Genomic DNA, 13,845 nt, shown 5'->3' with positions numbered 1-13,845 from the left:
ACGGCTCCTTAGCGACAGCAATCCTCGCTTGACGGCGAGGAAGTCGGAAGCCGCCGCCGCCGTACCCTCCCCGTCCCCGCCCGCCGGGTACTGTCTGAGGTTGACAGGTCGAGGCGGGGAGGAGGCGGCGGCGGCGGCAGAGCCGGTGCGCCCGAGACGGAGACCCCATGGGGAACGCTCCGAGTCACAGCAGTGAAGACGAAGCGGCAGCCACGGGGGGCGAGAGCTGGGGCCCGCACCAGGACTGGGCCGCGGATTCCCGCATGACCCCCGGCCCGGGCCCTGCCGCCCCGGTGCTGCCACCGGCCGCGGCGCTGCTGGAGCCCGCCAGGCTGCGGGAGGCGGCGGCTGCGCTGCGGCCCTCGCCGCCCTGCGAGTCTCTGGTGTCCCGGCACCACGGCGCGCTGTTACGCTGGCTGGAAGAGCGGCTGGGCCGCGGCGAGGAGTCCGTCACCCTGGAGCAGTTCCGGGAACTGCTGGAGGCTCGCGGCGCCGGCTGCTCCGGCGAGCAGTTCGAGGAGGTTAGAGCTGGCTGGCAACTGCGGGACAGGGGCAGGGCGGTCGCCACCAAGGGCGCGAAGAGGTGGGCGGTGGTTTCGGAGTGGCCAGACAGGAACCCAGAGGGTCCAAGAATGGAAGCCGGGGCTTACATAGGTGCTTTCAGACTGTTCCTAACTGGAGATGGCTACACACTTCTTTAACTTTTATTAGAAATGTGGAAAACCTAGATCCCGCCGCCCTTGCTCTGAAGAACCGAACAAGACCGGGTGTCTGCATTTTGTTGTAATACAGAAATTCGTGCATTTGTCAGACGCCGGGTCAGCTGCTTCTGGAGCTTTCTTATCAGGCTCCAGAACAGCTGAAGGGGAAGGAGGTGGCAGTGAAAACCATTCAAGGGAGTGGCAGTGAAAACCATTCTGTTTTATTGGCTGGTGGCACTTTACGGAGCCTCGGAGCGCCTTCTGAATGCGGTCTGGCCACCTAAGAAACGTGGGAGGAGAGTAACATCTACTGGGAAAACGCATTCTGAGAGCCGTTCTCCTCAAGCAGAAACTAGCATTTCCAAATACACATTTGTGTTTAGATCTTTGAAGAACCATATTTTACCCTAATTTAAAGCCCCATAGAACCTAAAACTTAGGGGCAAATACCAGGTTTCCTGGGAATACTTGCAATTATACAGTCTTTGGCATAATTACCAACATCATCTCTATTAAATCATTAACGGTACGTCGATATGGCAACAAAATATTGTCCTTGGAAGGGATCTAGGAATTTTCTGTACTGAAAACTTCATTTTAGAGTTAAGAAGAGAGCTGATCCAAGGTCACCCAGTAAATCATTGGCAAAACTGAGACTGTCACTCAGATCTCTTGATTTTTGTTTATCTTATCTCCACTACCTCCTTCTTATGACCCTATTTATTTAATTCCACAGTGTTATAACAAAAAGGTGCTTAATTTTTGAAAATGAGTAAGCCATGTAGACTCTTCAGTGTCAATGAAAGGTGAATACAGAAAGCAGTAAACTTTTTTATGGCATTACAATAAACTACTTGTAATGCCATAAAAAAGTGATGTACACTTTAAAACCAGAGACTTGCAAAATATTTTAAGAATGTTTTCCTGTACATATCCATGATTCGGATAATGTGGCTTGTATGTATCTTACGTTTTCCTTTAAAAAAGACCTGTAAGGCATCTCAACTGTTGAAAACGGTCATATTAAGTGAAGGGCCTCCATTTTTAAATTTTTTCTATTACACTTTACACTCAATATTATTTTGTATTAGTTTCAGGTGTACAGCATAATGATTAGGCAGACATATACTTTACAAAGTGTTCTCCCTGACATTTTACCTGGCACCATACAGTTATTACACTGTTATTGACTATATTCCCTATGTTGTACTTTGTATACCCATGACTATTCCATAACTGCCAGTTTGTACTTCTTAATCCCTTCATCTTTTTTTTAAAGATTTTATGTATTTACTTTTAGAGAGAGGGGACAGGAGGGAGAAAGGGAGAGAAACATCAACATGCAAGAGATACATCAGTCAGTTGCCTCTTGCGTGATCCCAGCTGGGGACCTGGCCTATAACCCAAGCACTTGACCTGCCTGGGAATCGAACTGGCAACCTTTCAGTTCACAGGCTGGAGCTCAGTCCACTGAGCCACATCAGCCAGGGCCACTTCAACTTTTCAACCAGTCTGGTAAACCCCCTCCCCGCTGACAACCATCAGGTTGTTCTCTCTGAGTCTGTTTTAGTTTTGTTTGTTCATTTATTTTGTTCTTTAGATTCCACATATAGGTGAAATCTTGTGGTATTTCCTTCCTCTGTCTGACTTATTTCACTTAGCACAGTACTCTCCAGGTACATCCATGCTGTTTCAAATAGTAAGATTTCATTCTTTTTTATGGCCAAGTAATATTCCATTGTATACATGGACCACTGCTTTTTTTATCCTTAGTCTCTTTATAGGCACTTGGTTTGCTTCCATATCTTGGCTCTTGTAAATAATGCTGCAGTAAACATGGGGATGCATGTATTATTTTGAGGTTTAGTGTTTTGGGTCTCTTCAAGTATATTCCCAGAAGTGCAATTGCTGAGTCATAAGGCAGTTCTATTTTTAATTTTTTGAGGAACCTCTATTCTGTTTTCTATAGTGGCTGCACCAGTCTGCATTCCCACCAACAGTGCACGAGGGTTTCATTTTCTCCACATCCTCGCCAATACTAGTTATTTGATGATTTAATGACAATAGCCATTCTGACAGGTGTGAGGTGATATCTCATTGTAGTTTTATTTTGCATTTCTCCGGTAATTAGTGACATTGAGTATCTTTTCATATGTCTATTGGCCATCTGTATGTCCTCATTGGAGATGTATCTATTCGGATCCTCTGCCCGTTTTTTAATTGGATTAGTTTTTTTTTTTTTTTGGTGTTGAGTTGTATGAGTTCTGTAAATTTTAGATATTTACCCATTATTGAATGTGTCATTGCTGAATATCTTCTCCCATTCAGTAGGTTGTCTTTCTATTTTGTTGCTTGTTTCCTTTTCTCTACAAAAACTTTTTAGTGTGATATGGTCCTGTTTGTTTATTTTTTTCTTTTGTTTCCCTTGTCCAAGAAGATACAGTAGAAAAATGATTGCTAAGAGAAATGTGAGAGATTTTATTTCCTGTTTTTTTTTTAGGTTTCAAGCCTTACATTTAAGTTTTTAATCCATTTCGAGTTTATTCTTGTATATGGTGTAAGAAGGTGGTCTAGTTTCATTTTTTGCATGTATTTGCCCAATTTTCCCAACACCAGTTATTGAATAGATTGTCTTTATTCCATTGTAAGTTGTTGCCTCCTTTTTCAAATGTTAATTGACCATATAAGCATGGGTTTATTTCTGGGCAGTTCTGTTCCATTGATCTACGAGTCTGTTTTTATGCAAGTACCTTGCTGTTTTGATTACTGTAGCCTTGTGTAGTTTGACGTCAGGTAGTAAGACACCTGTAACTTTGTTCTTCTTTCTCAATTTTGCTGTTCCATGTTTTTGTAATTCCAAGAATGCCCATAGTACTTCCCTTCTAGCCCTAGGTGTATAATGAGAAAGTGAAGATGTGCAAGAAAACTGTGTGGATCTGTTGAAGGAGTTGGCACTTTTCAGAACTGTCAAAAGAGAATGTAGAGAAACAGTGTTTACATTGTGTGACTGACAGGAATAGAGCTATAGGTGAAGTTTACAGGAGTCCTGTAATGTAAGGCCAAGAAGTTCTCAAGGTGTGGTCCAGAAATTATGCAAGGGCTATGACATTATTCATTTGTTCATTGAGCAAATATTTGTTGGCATATACGGAGTGCCAAACACTTGGATGACAGTGCACAAAGCAGATACTTGCTCTTAAAGAGTATGTAGTATTAAAAGAGACTTACATTTATCTACCAGTTGATGAGTATTTTCCTTACAGTTTCCCTTACACTTTCCCTGGAAAGTGTAAGAAAAAAACCCAGCAAGAGTATTTAACCTTATCTTGGAACTCAAGAAAGACTTACCCAGGAGAGTAATACTTCAGCTCAGATTTAAATGATGAAAGCAGACAAGGACAGAAGGTGTTAGCAGTGTTTCAGGCAGAGGAAATTGCAAGCATGAATTCAAAATCCAGATAATGGACAACTGGAAGAATGGTACGATATATTAGGGTCAGACAAAACTGCTCCAAGGGACAGAAAATCCAGTGCAACAGGGGTTTAAACAATAAAGAAGCTTCTTATGTAAAAGCCTACGTAGGCAGTCCAGGGTTGGTATGGCAGTTTTCACAGATATCAGGGACCTGGCTCTATTCATCCACAACAGTGCTGTCATCCTCCACGGGCACTTTCTACCTAGTGGTCAAAAAGACTCTTTAAACTATTACTTCCCACATTCCAACAAGCGGGAAAAGGAAGAGGGATGGAAAAGTCCATGCATGCCTCCTCTCTTAAGGGCATGGCTCATATCCCATTGGCCTGAATCTAGTCACATAGCTGCAAGGGAGGCTGGGAAAGATCCTTATTCCATGTCCACATTTTCAGCTAAAAATTAGGATATAAAAACTGAGGAAGCAAACAGATATTGAGTTATAATTAGCAGTCTTGTCCTCATGTGGCTTCATCATAGAATGCTGCTGGAGGAGAACAAGGTTAGAGAAGTAGACCAGAACCAGATTGTAGGAGTTCTTTGCATCCAGTATTAAATAAGAGTTTGGAAACAGTGGAGATTTAAATAAAGCACCATGATAGTTGTGGTTGCCTTGTGGGATAACCAGGTGGAGAGAAGGGTCAGAGTAGTTAGCAGATCAGTTCAGAGACTGTTTTGACAGATTTGGGGGTGGGGAGAATTGGGACTTGAGTTTTACTAAAATTTGGTGACTATCACTGGTTATCACTGGTTAGTTGAAGAGAGTGGTTCTAATTCAAAGTGAAGTCTTAGCCAAGGTTTGAAAACCTGATGATTGGGATCATGTCACAGTGGTTGTCCTGTCTACAAGGAAGGGATAATTCTATTAGTAACATAAAAAATAAAGACTAGCCTTGCATTTGATTCTGTGCTTTAGAAATAAATCTGTCCATGCCCTAGCCAGTGTAGCTTAGTTGGTTGGAGCATCGTCCTATAAACTGAAAGGTCTCAGGTTCAATTCCCAGTCAGCACACATGGCTAGGTTGCAGGTTTGGTCCCCGGTCGGGGAATATACAAGAAGGCAACCAATTGAAGTTTCTATGTCACACTGATATCTCCATCTCTCTCTCCTTCTCTCTTCTAAAATCAGTAAGCATGCCTTCTGGTGAGGATAAGAAAATAATAATACAAGTCTGTCCCTTCACTTCATTGAGTACACATTTCTCTTAGTTAATTCCACTTGTAAGCTTCTCTTCATTCATTAAAATTTTTTTTATTTATTTATCCATTTCTAGACAGAGGAGAAGGGAGGGAGAGAGGGAAAGAAACATCAATGTGTGGTTGCCTGTCGAGAGTCCCCACTGGGGACCTGGCCTGAAACCCAGGCATGTGCCCTGACTGGGAATCAAACCAGTGACCCTTCAGTTTGCAGTCTGGCGCTTAATCCATTGGGCCATACCAGCCAGGGCCCTTCATTCATTTTATGAAACCTAGCACCATAGAGCAGGTTATAATTGGTGTACATTCACTGTACATTCTTTATTATTATAATGCTAAGCATTTCCAAGTTTTACATGTTGGTTGTTTGAGCTCCTAATTTGTGTTGCTTTCTGTGTCCACCCAGCTGTCTTGCTTTCACATTTCTGTGACCATATCTGTTTGACGTGATGTCCTAAAGAAGTTCTTGGAGTTGTTCATGGACCAAAGTCTGAAATGTTAACATTTTATAGCACAACACGCCTTTTCTTATGGTGGGTGTAGTCCATGGAGAAGGACTCTGGTTTGCTCACTGGGAGCAATATTTAATTGACTCATATGTAAGAGAGAAATAGAGTTAAATTAAATTCTTATTTGGCATCAGAGATAAGAGATTAGATATTTGTGCTCTTAATATGATATGCTTCCAGAAAATCATGTAGACTCTAGGGCAGAAAAAGTGCTTGAACATAAGCTGATAGCAAGTAGTTTGAAGGTAGGAATTTACCATGGATAGGTCTTATTGTATTAATTTGCTAAATTAGCTTTGGTGCCTACTTTGTGAAATTCATTGGGTTGTAAATCCTGAGGGAAGGACTATTTATATTCATTTATTTATTGTCTTAGCACAGTCCTGGCTCATAGCTAACATTTAGTAAGTGTGTACCCCCATAGGGCCTGCAGTTTGATTTAATAGGCTGAATGTGGTACAGTCCTCATTCTCCATCATTGTATTTTATTTTCAATCCGTAACCTTTTAATAATAAGATATTTCTTGATGCTGGAGGAAACAGTTAAATATAATTTTAGTGAAAACTTTAGAAGGCTCTTAGTCACTATTGGGTTTAGAGGAAATTTGGAGAAAAATACCATGTGGCGTTACCATGTTGGAAGTATTAATCAACTAATTTAAAATGGCTCCGAGCTCAAGAACCATGAAAGTAGAATTATACAGTTGTAATTGTCCACCCCTTGAAGACACAGTGTGAGAGATGTGTGTATGCACCATTAAGGTGAAGCAGGCTACCAGCATTGCTTACCCTCCACTCAGAGCCCACAGGCTGGCCTGCCTCCCTGTCCGACTTCATCTACCTCTGTCCCCCTGCACAGGCCCTGTGCCTTAGCCAGTGGGGTACCTTCCTTGTCCTATGTGTGGACCTTGCTTTTCTCAGTTCTTCAAGATTCTCTGTCTTGGTACTATCACCTGGCCAGGGCCAAGCCTTTCTTGTGGCATGATTTAGATGGCTTCTGTGTAGTGGTGTTTCCAGCCACCCCCTTGAGGTTTTGTTTCCAGTTCTGAATGGGTCACTTGGCACTTAGAGCACACCGTTGGGTCTTGTTTTGCAACTAGGCCGTGAGGCACCAAGCAGCCCGTATTACACCAGCACACTGGAGGTTTTCAGCAAGTGATGGCCATAAATGGTGATGAGGCAGTTTAGAAGAGAAGGATTCCAGGTGAACTGGAGGTTATTTTGGTCCTGAGTGCTTTGCTATTGGGGCAGGGGGAGGCATGGGGAATGATGGTACTGGCTTCTTTTGGAGAAATTCATGATCCAAGAGAGGTAGGAAGGAATAGTCATATCTCTGTTTTGCCTTTTCCTGATTTCCAAAACACCACTTCATTGTGTCCTGTGTTGCTTTAGAAACTTCAGTGTCAAATGTGACTCTAACATGTAGGTCTTTCTGTTCTTTCCATTCCTATTTCCAGTGCTCTTCAGGCAGCCAGCTCCATTCACTGTTTCCCATACATGTGGGAGTTTGTCCTGTGCTCTTTCTCTTCCCTTCAGCCATTTACTCTGTCCTAAGCCCTTACAACTTGCAAGGACCACAGAGAAGCATTTAATAGTAGCATGGTGTTTGGGCAAGGCTTCACCAAACCAAGGCTCGAGGGGCTGGAAGAATTTGCCAGGCAAAGGAAGAAAGGGACATTCCATTTGAAAGGTACGGCATGTGCAAATATATTGGAGTGAGTGAGAACATGGCAAATTGGGGGAATGATACTCCTTTGGCCCCTAGTCTAGAGTCTGAGTTGGCTGGGACCTTAGTAACTATTGCATGTAGCCTGTGCCCCTCCCTTCCTCCATACTGGGATTCCCTCCTGTAACATCTTGGACACATGCATAGTTAGCCTGTTAATGGTATCAGCAAGTTTGCTGTTTTATAAGTCTACCTGTTCTATAGTTCTTTAGACCAAGCTTGAGAATTGGGTCCAGGAGTCAGCCTGATTGTGGGCAAATCCTGCCATGTGATCTTGATTGACTTACATGACCACTCTCTTCCAGTTGCCTCACCTATTAAAAGAGCATAGTATCTATCTTACGTAGTTGGTGTGAAGATTATGAATTAGTTCATGTGAAGCACCCAGAACAGTGTCTTAGTGCTCAATAAATGTTGCTGTTAGTGTTATTTTCTCCCACTTTTGTTTTACACAGATTGTTTACTCCGTCTTCTATGTGAAAGCCCTCTCACTACTCTTATACATGGAATGTGAGACTGTCTTACAGATGAGTGAACTGAGGTTGTAAATGGATAGTGATCCTCTCGGTCAATAAGTAGCAGAACTGGGACTGGATCCAGATCTTTGGACTTCTGGCGGAGTGTGTTTCTCCAAAGTTGAACCAGCATGCAGCCTTTATGTATAAGCCTGGTGCCTTGCATTCCACTGGTCTGAGTGTGCAGTGCTGGTCTGTGACGATGTTGGCACATCTCATCTATGTGCCACAGTCTTGATCCCAGTAGTGGTTAAGAAGGTGCAAAAGGAATGGCCCAAGCCCTGTCTTCTGCTGCCCTCAGACCAAGGCAAATGGGTGGGAATCCGCAGTGAGCCAGCCCACTTTTCTCTCTTCTCTGCAAGACAGGTCAATGATGGCTTCCTATCTAGACTGTAGTAAGAATTCTTTGCAGTTTACTAGGCATAGTCTTCTTTGTGAAACCTTTGGATCCTCACGACATGCTATGAAGAAAGGTTGGTTGGAGGAGGAGTTGACACTTAGAGAGGCTGAGAGTCTTGTGCCAGGTCTCAGAGTAAGCAGTGAATCTGACCAGATTTCTTTTTAGTGCGACTGTGTTTATATTACTTCTTTCTGAGTTTTCAGTTTCAGGCTTCCTCCATTTTATTCCCTCTGTAGAATTCAAGACTTCAGTTGTCTTTCACCTTTCTGTCCTTGTTGATGGGCCTGAGCATCCCCTGTCCCCCCAGAAAACTGGTTTCAGTTTTTTTAGATCACTCTTGATAGTTACGTTCTTATGTAAGTTTTGTTCATAGTTGAGCTGTATAGTTTTCCATGATTACTTTTCCTTTATTATACATCTATTTATTTTCTCTGGAGTTGACCATTGAATCAGTACTTTGCTTTTGCCCAATCTTTTTTGTCTTTTATCATTAATTTAATTCCAGATTTTCTGCCAGTTGTCTAAAATCTCTTTACATGAACAAGCAATATGTTCAGTTACATGGTTATTCTATCAGTTCATCTTCTCATAGTTTCCCAGAGCCTTCTGATCTGCTTCATTCTAACTTTGGTATTCTCTAGGTCTGCTGTGCAGGTATCACCTTAGAAGCTCCATTATCTGGGGATTTATTTTCTCTTGGTCAGAGCCCACTCTTCCTCTTTCTTGGCGGAATCCTTCATTCTGGTGGCCATATCCTCTAGTAGCTTTCTGGGTAAGGGAGTGTTAAGTAGTTTATATTCTTTTCAAAACCTTGCATGTAAAGGAACATTTTACTCTCTTCTTTCACAGTAACGGTATTGGGCTGAGAATGACTTCTGGGTTAGGAGAGCCCCCAGACTGTTGAAGGCACTGATCCCATTGCCTTCTGGCTGCCAGTGGAACTGCTGAGTGAGCCCCATTCAGATTCTTAGCCTCTTACATGGAAACTGTCTTCCCTCTGAGAGTAGGAACTACTCTTTCCTCTCAGTGTTATGAAATTTTATTATGATGTGCTTTTATGCGTAGTGTAGGGTACTCAGCCTCTTCAGTCTTAGAACTCATGCCCCTCGGCATAGGTAAGTTATCTTGAATCATGACAATTGTGATTTTCTCCCCTCTATTGTCTGTGTTCCCTTCCTCTGGAACTCATTATTTGGATGTTGGACCTCCTGGATGGGTCTCCTGATTTATCTTCTTTTAGACTTTCCTGTTTTTCATTATTTTGTCTTTTTGCTCTACTTTTAGGACACTTTAGTCAACTTTATCTTCCAGCCTCATAAGAATTATATTCCAAAATCTATTGATATTTTTACTTTGCCTTGATATTTTTAATTTTCAAGAGCTTATACAAATTTTCTGAGTAGCCTGTCTTTAATAATACTATTCTGTTCTTTCATGGTTGCAACGATTTTTTTTTATTAGTGGTGGTAGTGGCTGCACAACTCTGAATATACTGAAACAGGGGCCCCTAACTCTGGGCTGTGGACCAGTACTTGTGCTGGCCTGTTAGGAGATGGCTGTGAGGGAAGCTTGCCTGAGCTCTGCCTCCTGTCCCCAGCTCCACCACTCGCCCACCCACTAATTTTTTAAAACTATTTTATTGATTATGCTATTACAGCTGTCCCATTACCCCCCCATCCTCCTCCACCCTGCACACCCTCCCCCTCCCACATTCCCCTGCTTTAGTTCATGTCCATGTGTCATAAGTTCTTTAGCTTCTACATTTCTCACACTATTCTTGCCCTCCCCCTGTCTATTTTCTACCTACCATCTATGCTACTTATTCTCCATACCTTCCACCCCCACACACACACTCCCCTGTTGCTAACCCTCCATGTGTTCTCCATTTCTGTGGTTCTGTTCCTGTTACAGTTGTTTGCTTAGTTTGTTTTTGTTTTAAGTGTGGTTGTTAATAATTGTGAGTTTGCTGTAATTTTACTATACATGTTTTTTATCTTCTTTTTCTTAGATAAGTCCCTGTAACATTTCATATAATGAGGGTGTGTTGATGATGAACTCCTTTAACTCGACCTTATCTGAGAAGCACTTTATCTGCCCTTCCATTCTAAATGACAACTTTGCTGGATAGAGCAATCTGGGATATAGGTCCTTGCCTTTCATGAGTTGGAATGCTTCTTTCCAGCCCCTTCTTGCCTGCAAGGTCTCTTTTGAGAAATCAGCTGACAGTCTGATGGGAACTCCTTTGTAGGTTACTGTCTCCTTATCTCTTGCTGCTTCTAGAATTCTCTCCCTCATTTTTACCTTGGCTAATGTAATTATGATGTGCCTTGGTGTGTTCCTCCTTGGGTCCAACTTTTTTGGGACTCTCTGAGCTTCCTGGACTTCTTAGAAGTCTACTTCCTTTGCCAGATTGGGGAAGTTCTCCTTTATTATTTGTTCAGATAAGTTTTCCACTTGTTGCTTTTCCTCTTCTCCTTCTGGTACCCCTATAATTTGGATGTTGGAATGTTTAAAGATGTCCCAGAGGTTCCTAAGCCTCTCCTCATTTTTTTTTTTTTGAATTCTTATTTCTTCATTGTTTTCTGTGTGGTTGTTTCTTTCTTCCTTCTGGTCTACTCCATTGATGTGAGACCCAGCTTTCTTTCAATCATTATTGGTTCCCTGTGTATTTTTCTTCATTTCACATATTGTAGCCTTCATTTTTTTGTCTAATTTGCAACCAGAATCAACCAATTCTGTGAGCATTCTGATTACCAGTGTTTTGAACTGTGCATCCGATAGGTTGGCTATCTCTCAGTTGCTTAAAAGGATGGATTCTGGGGCTTTCATTTGTTCTTCTGTTTGAGCCATCTCTTTTTTTTTTTCTTTTGGTCTTGTCGTGCCTGTTATGTATGAGGGGTGGAGCCTTACCTAAGGCTCCAGGGTGTTCACCACCGTGGGGCAACCCAGTCGCTGGGTTGTGACACTGTATGTGGGGACGGGGTCTGAGAGGGAACAGTGGCGCTTGCTCTGCCCTCTGCTGATTTCAGTCCCTTCCGTTGCTTCCTCCAAGCAAACTGGACCTTTCTGGTGCTAATTCCCGTGTGGGTGGGCTTGTGCACCCTGTGGGTCTTTCCAATGACCTCTCCTGTGAGGCTGGGAGTCTCTCCCTGTGCCTCACCCCCACAGGTGTTTTCAGTCAGTGCCCCAAGGCTCTGTTTCCCAGCACTGGGATCCTGGGTTGCGCACAGTTCCTTGCTTCACAATCGCTGCCTCGCTGGGTCTGCAGGTTGCCACCCCTCGGCCGGGGTTTGCCAGCCGCCACTTACGCACCCAAGGTCTGCCCGCTTCGGTCTTACAAGCCTGGTCCCAGCACTCTGTGTGTCTCAAGACCCCTCTCCACCTGGCTTCCAGACTCCGCCCCTCCTTCTGGTCTGGATGAATGTGTCTATTTTAACTCCTTGGTTGTCCGACTTCTATACAGTTCAGTTTTCTGTCAGTTCTGGTGGTTATTCTGTTTTTAAATTGTTGTCCCTATCTTGGTTGTGCGAGGAGGCAGTGTGTCTACCTATGCCTCCATCTTTGCCGGAAGTCCCCAAATAGTAATTTTAAAGTGCAGAAACCTGGCAGACAACTATCTTAACCAAGTCATTAAAGTTAACTTCAATAGTAATGGAACAGATCAACTCCTGATACGGTGTGCTGAGAAGATCACTGTGTCAGCTCTGTGGTGTTCCTGCTAGGAGTGCATTACCTGAATGTAACCATGAGGAAAGGAGACACGACCCCAGCTGAGAAATGCTCCACAGAACAGCTGGCCTGTAACCCTTCGGGTGTGTCAAGGTCATGAGAGACAGTGTGGAAAATCTACTTGACAACTGAAAAAAAAAAAGAAAAGGGACTAAGAAGGTGGATGCTCTACACATCTGCTCATGACCAGCGAAAGTCATTGTGAGATGAATTGGCTTGGCCCCTTCACAGGAAGCTCCCCAGTGCCAGTATCTGTAGGTGCGTTCTCTTGGGCTTCTCGGTGCGCCAGGGAAGACTTGCCCAGCTCTCCCACCTGGAGGGCCTGAGCCTGGCTGCCAGCATTCTGGGAGCCCTGGGACAAGGTAGAGTCTCAAATATTAAGCATGTAAACATCAGTCCCCCATTTTCAGGGTAGCGGTCAGTTTCACTATGCCTGGTATTTCCTAGATGAGATGATAAAATTGTACATACGTGCAGAGATGCTCTGTATGACTCTCTAGAGAAACACTCCCCCCGCCCCCTGCCGCACACCCTAGCTTCTGCCAGGATTGGGGAGAAGATTTGGGAATCTGGGAATCTGTTAGTTTTTTCTCTTAGAGGAAATTTTTAAACACAGGAAAATAGAAATAAGAGTAGCATGAACTCCCACATACCTATTAGCCAATTTCTACAGTTACCAGTAAAAAGGCCAATTTTATTTCATCCAAACACCACCTACTTTCTCCAAATTGTTTTGAAGCAAATCTTTTCATTCACAAATAGTTCATTTCATTTCATACATTATTATATATTTCTTTGAAAAAGAACTCTTTTCTAAAAAATATACACAATCTCATTGTCACCCATTTCCCCTCAAAAAACCCTTTCAATTCCCTTAAGATTAGCATTTGTTCAGTCAGTTCTGTTTTCTAAAATGGACTTTACACCAATACCTGAATTTTCAGCAGTACCTATTGCTGTCAACGTTTAAGTCTTTTGGAGCCCTGCAGGGTAGAGCAGCTTGCTCCTCAACTTTGCCTAGTCCAGCTTAGGATTCCATTGTATTGGGTAGCCAACTCAGTACTGCTCATCCCCCTGCTTCCCGGCTTCTAAAATTTTGTTGCTGTTGCATCATCATCTCTTCTTTGTGCTTGTTCTTTAACATTGCTTTACAGTCTTGGCTTGGTGGGACTTCAGGAGGGAGCAGAGGTAAATGCATTTGTTCGGTATGGTGACTGGTTGTTCAGCTGTTTCACTGGAGCCTTAAGGAATGGAGTGCACATTCCTTCTCAGAGCCTCCTAATCCATCTTTATACCCCACTGACAGCACACAGGTTCATCTTTATGATGAGCTTTTCCCTCACCTCTAGCTAGTGACCTTCATTTTAACTGCTCCTTCCCACGACAGTTCAGCAGACAGTTGAAGAGAAGGCTCAGTCACTCCCAGTCCATGTTTTTGCCACACTGAAGATGCCATGTCCTGTGGCTGTTCCTCACGGGGCAGTTCTAGTCTCCCCATCATGGTCTCTTTCCTCTGCTGTGCCTCATTTCCTTTTGGTGTTTAGCTTCCAAACTAACTCAGCCTCTTTGATTGAGTATAGTCAGAAAAGATTGAGA

At 43.2% G+C, this 13,845-nt stretch overlaps 1 protein-coding gene across 2 annotated transcripts in view; it reads left to right on the top strand.

The window, feature by feature from the left end:
• Nucleotides 1–18: 18 nt before the first annotated feature.
• Nucleotides 19–13,845, top strand: part of ZZEF1 (zinc finger ZZ-type and EF-hand domain containing 1) — a 112,026-nt gene continuing 98,199 nt past the window's right edge. For both annotated transcript variants that reach the window (XM_045824406.1, XM_045824405.1), the window contains exon 1: nt 19–521. In XM_045824406.1, the coding sequence (XP_045680362.1) occupies nt 168–521 (354 nt within the window). In that variant the 5' untranslated portion in view covers nt 19–167. The remainder of the gene's footprint in view (nt 522–13,845) is intronic.

The sequence above is a fragment of the Phyllostomus hastatus genome, unplaced genomic scaffold, assembly GCF_019186645.2.
Source record: "Phyllostomus hastatus isolate PE091 unplaced genomic scaffold, TTU_PhHast_1.1 phas_scaffold_55, whole genome shotgun sequence".
Taxonomy (NCBI): domain Eukaryota; kingdom Metazoa; phylum Chordata; class Mammalia; order Chiroptera; family Phyllostomidae; genus Phyllostomus; species Phyllostomus hastatus.
Note: the sequence above shows the minus strand (reverse complement) of the source record. Positions and strands in the feature narration are given on the sequence as shown.